The sequence below is a fragment of the Sphaeroforma arctica genome, assembly GCF_001186125.1.
Source record: "Sphaeroforma arctica JP610 unplaced genomic scaffold supercont1.6, whole genome shotgun sequence".
Classification (NCBI taxonomy): domain Eukaryota; class Ichthyosporea; order Ichthyophonida; genus Sphaeroforma; species Sphaeroforma arctica.
In genome coordinates this window covers 248,407-252,252 of record NW_014040552.1, presented here as the reverse complement: position 1 = coordinate 252,252, position 3,846 = coordinate 248,407, and the positions used below count along the sequence as shown (strand labels likewise).

Genomic DNA, 3,846 nt, shown 5'->3' with positions numbered 1-3,846 from the left:
TATATATATATATATATATATATATACTATATATATATATATAGTATATATATATACTATATATATATATATATATATATATATATATATATATATATATATATATAGAAAGTACCCCTCCGTTTGCATACCTGCCGTCATTATAGCACTGCGATTGGTAAGTCAACTGTTGCGCCGCTCTCCTTGGTCTAGGGGCAGATGAGACCCGAGGTACTGAGTCAACACTGGTGGTAGGTTCAGTGTTGTTCCGCCTTCGGTTTGCGGGACATATCCTCTTGTTTGACTTTAAACCGGACGCTAGTTCGTTAGAGTCCTTTTCAGAATCTGAGTACGATGGCAGTTAAAGGTGTGAAATTGATAGATTGCAAGTGTGAACAAGGCAAAGGAAATAGATAGACAGAAACTAAGTAAGATCGAAATCACTTCTGTTTCTTTCTTCATCAGATGCTTGCTTGACAGTACCCCGTCTCACAATCTGTGACAGATGGTAATTGGGGTCCAATAACATATTGGCGTATGTTTTCGGAACATACGTACGCACATAGTTCGTAAGCCGAGTGTGCTACTAGTATTGAACTATAATTATAAATCTGTGCTCATTATCATTACGTCCCTCAGTAAAACCACCATGTTTCCTTAGTAATAAATTATATATATATAGATATATATATACAAATATAGAATAGAAATATAGAAATATAGAAATATAGAAATATATATATTTATATATATATCAAATAGCGGAACCGAACAAGGCAGCCATCAAGCACAAAAACACCAACGCAAAGAACAGTCTGCGCAAGCACCCCCAATCTGCCAAAATATAAGTTTCTACAACCACAACGTTGAGAGCATCACAACTATGCCTCACAATAGACCGAAGCTTCCATGCATCATGACAGTAACTTATACTACATAGCACACTCGTTATCCAGTAGAGCACACACCTGCATATCGGAACGGCTTTAGGCAGACCATATTTTTTATCTCATAAGTCACTATAGTCGCAGCTATGAAAACATTAAGATAGGACCATACAGTGGAACGCGAAAACGGTTCTAGACATTTGTTCTCTTTAAGCCATTACATCCACAGTTATTAGAACATGAAGAAAGTACCACACAGTAGACTAGGCTATCCATGACCTACCTGGTAGTACCGCTTTCGTAGCACGCGCGGCCAACGAACTCGCCGAGGCATTGGCCAGTACACGCTTGCTTTTGAAGATTGTATTTTTCTCGTTTCGTATCTGAAATTTTGACATGTTGGGGCACAGTGAGTGTGTTGGCAGTTGTGATCCTGTAACGCTGGGAGCGTTGTATCTATGGTATAGCCTGGTAACTAGACGGAAGTAGATGATTTGTAAGAATACGTATATATCGTACAAGCGGCGCACCACTCAACGAGAAGTACGAGACTAAAGGGCTTAAAAGTGCAACAGTTGTAGACGGGTGAAACAATGACATAGATACACGAAGACACAGGCCTGCACCTAAATATGTTTGAAAATTATATACTTACTAATTGATCTCAGTAGTATACAGGGTAATTTATATTTGATATCCTTCAGGGCCTGGATGAGCATTCTACACTTAATCGAAAATTATCACTCCGCTCGAAAATCACCGTTATACTATAGACATTACATGTCACTACATACTAGCCTTAATCAGCCCATTTACGAGGCGAGAGACAGTAGTTGAACATACCGGTGCACAGATTAAATATATATACATATATATATGTATATATATATATGTATATGTATATATATATATATATATATATATACTTGCTTACATACATACATAAATACATGTATACATAGATACATAGGTACATAATATATATATATATATATATATATGTCGATATATATATATATATATATATATATATATATATATATATATATATATATGTGTGTGTGTGTGTGTGTGTGTGTGTATGTGTGTGCATATTCAAAACCGTAGACTTCTCACCAGAAAATATATGCGTAGGTTGAGAGTCCTGTACAAATTGTACATACATACATGATGCGACCGATGCGCCACAAGCGCCATAAAATAAAAGGCGAGTAATGTATGACTTGACTACCTTTTCATTTTCTGCCTTCCTCTCAGCAACAAACACCTCGTAAGGCCGTAGTAGTACTTCATACGCTTCTCGCAGCTGAAAGCCTAGAGATGTACAAACCATCCTGTCGAAGCCCATAGCCTCCCCTGATCGATGTGGAGGGATGGAAAACGGTATATGTATAGCCATATTGAACACAAAAAAAGGGATGCGCATATAGGAGCTCTAGATGACATATGCAGGATCAGGCTTACGTCGATCGCACCATTGAATGCTACTTGCATAGTACGTGAATAGCCATAATTGATAAAAATAAAGAGTACGCGAATAGAAGCTCGTGTTGGTATTAACTCGTGCTGGTATTAGTTGCGGTACAGTTCAACACGTACAATCCATCGCTCTAGTATGGGAGTCCGCACACCCTAACACGATAATCCTTCCAGAGTTCACTTAGCGCGCAAACACATAAGCTAAACCTATTCAGGTGTTTCCACAAAACATCACGAGCACGATACGTGACCGCGCTTTCTAATGTCCACTACGTAAATTGCACAATCATCATGGCCCATGCTTGTCAGATATAGATCTGCCCAATGAAAACATACCAATGTTTGACCACAGCCGCTTTTCGGTTACGTAATCTACACCTCCGAATTCTTGAATCAACCGGTGCAGCTCGTAAGGGTCTACTTCGCGCCTGAAATGTTTGTCAAATCCAGCAATATGAATCAATAGAGTTGTTTCAGCATAGGAAACCATACACTCTGGCCTTGTAATGCGATTTAGGTGCGTGGATATCAAACTCGTACTGTGTACTGGAAATTAGGACAAAAAGCCCCTAACAGCGACTGGGCGGGCATACACCCTATAGAGAGACTATGTGCTCCTGTAACCTAATTAGGTAGCACTCTAGTCCACGTTGTTTGGTTACAATAGATCAACCTAGACGGCCAACCCTTGCACGAGACCCCGTCAAGGATCACCGATAAAATATATAACTACATACCACAGAAAACAAGCCCTTGCCCCAAATAAACCCGTTCAGACTATGAATAAACAACGAGCCGCTTGCTGTGGGACTTTCTATCGCCCATATCAATTTGGGAAAACACCGCCTATACATGCTAGATGAAACACACTCACATAGTACACGTGTGCGTGACTATAGTATGACCTGTACGGACAGTGAATCAACACGACACTATGGCACCAAAGCAGTGATACCGTTGTATCCTCTTTTTCGCCATGGGTACTCCCCTGCCCGTATGAAATGACGATAGCATGTCGAAAAACTGTCGTCTCAGCCGGTTTTGGCCTTCCAACTGGTTCAGATCCTGTTTCCGAGTCTCAAAGACAAACTCATCCTTGTCCAGGGCAAAGGGTGGCTTCCAGCCGTCCGGTGGAACGATTCTGCAGATTCCATAGACTTCTGCCTCCGGGCGTATGGACTGGGTCAATGGTGGATTTACGACGGCATATGAGTGTTGAAATTGTGGGGCGATGGTTGTGCTGTTACCCATAAAGCTACCTACAAGCGACTGTACTGGGTCAACACCATATTAAAGACGGTATATGAGTGTTTAACATTCGGGATATGACTAGGGATTCCCATAAACTGTTAGCTGCAAGCCTATGGACTGGGCCAACAATAGATTAAAGACGGTATATGGCGGTATATGAGTGTTCAATATTGGGGTGTAGATTATGGGGTTACCATAAAATCGTATGAGGTGAGTCAGCAATAAAAAAAGGTGGTATATGATTGTTTAA

General features: G+C 40.2%; 1 protein-coding gene across 1 annotated transcript in view; it reads right to left on the bottom strand.

Moving 5' to 3' along the window:
• SARC_00246 (hypothetical protein) overlaps positions 1–3,596 on the bottom strand; it is a gene marked incomplete at its 5' end in the record, with an annotated part of 33,176 nt that extends 29,580 nt beyond the window's left edge. The window contains 5 exons of the mRNA XM_014306102.1: positions 132–324; positions 1,150–1,249; positions 2,098–2,222; positions 2,682–2,773; positions 3,301–3,596. Of these exons, the coding sequence (XP_014161577.1) occupies positions 132–324; positions 1,150–1,249; positions 2,098–2,222; positions 2,682–2,773; positions 3,301–3,596 (806 nt within the window). The remainder of the gene's footprint in view (positions 1–131; positions 325–1,149; positions 1,250–2,097; positions 2,223–2,681; positions 2,774–3,300) is intronic.
• Between the last annotated feature and the right edge of the window lie 250 nt (positions 3,597–3,846).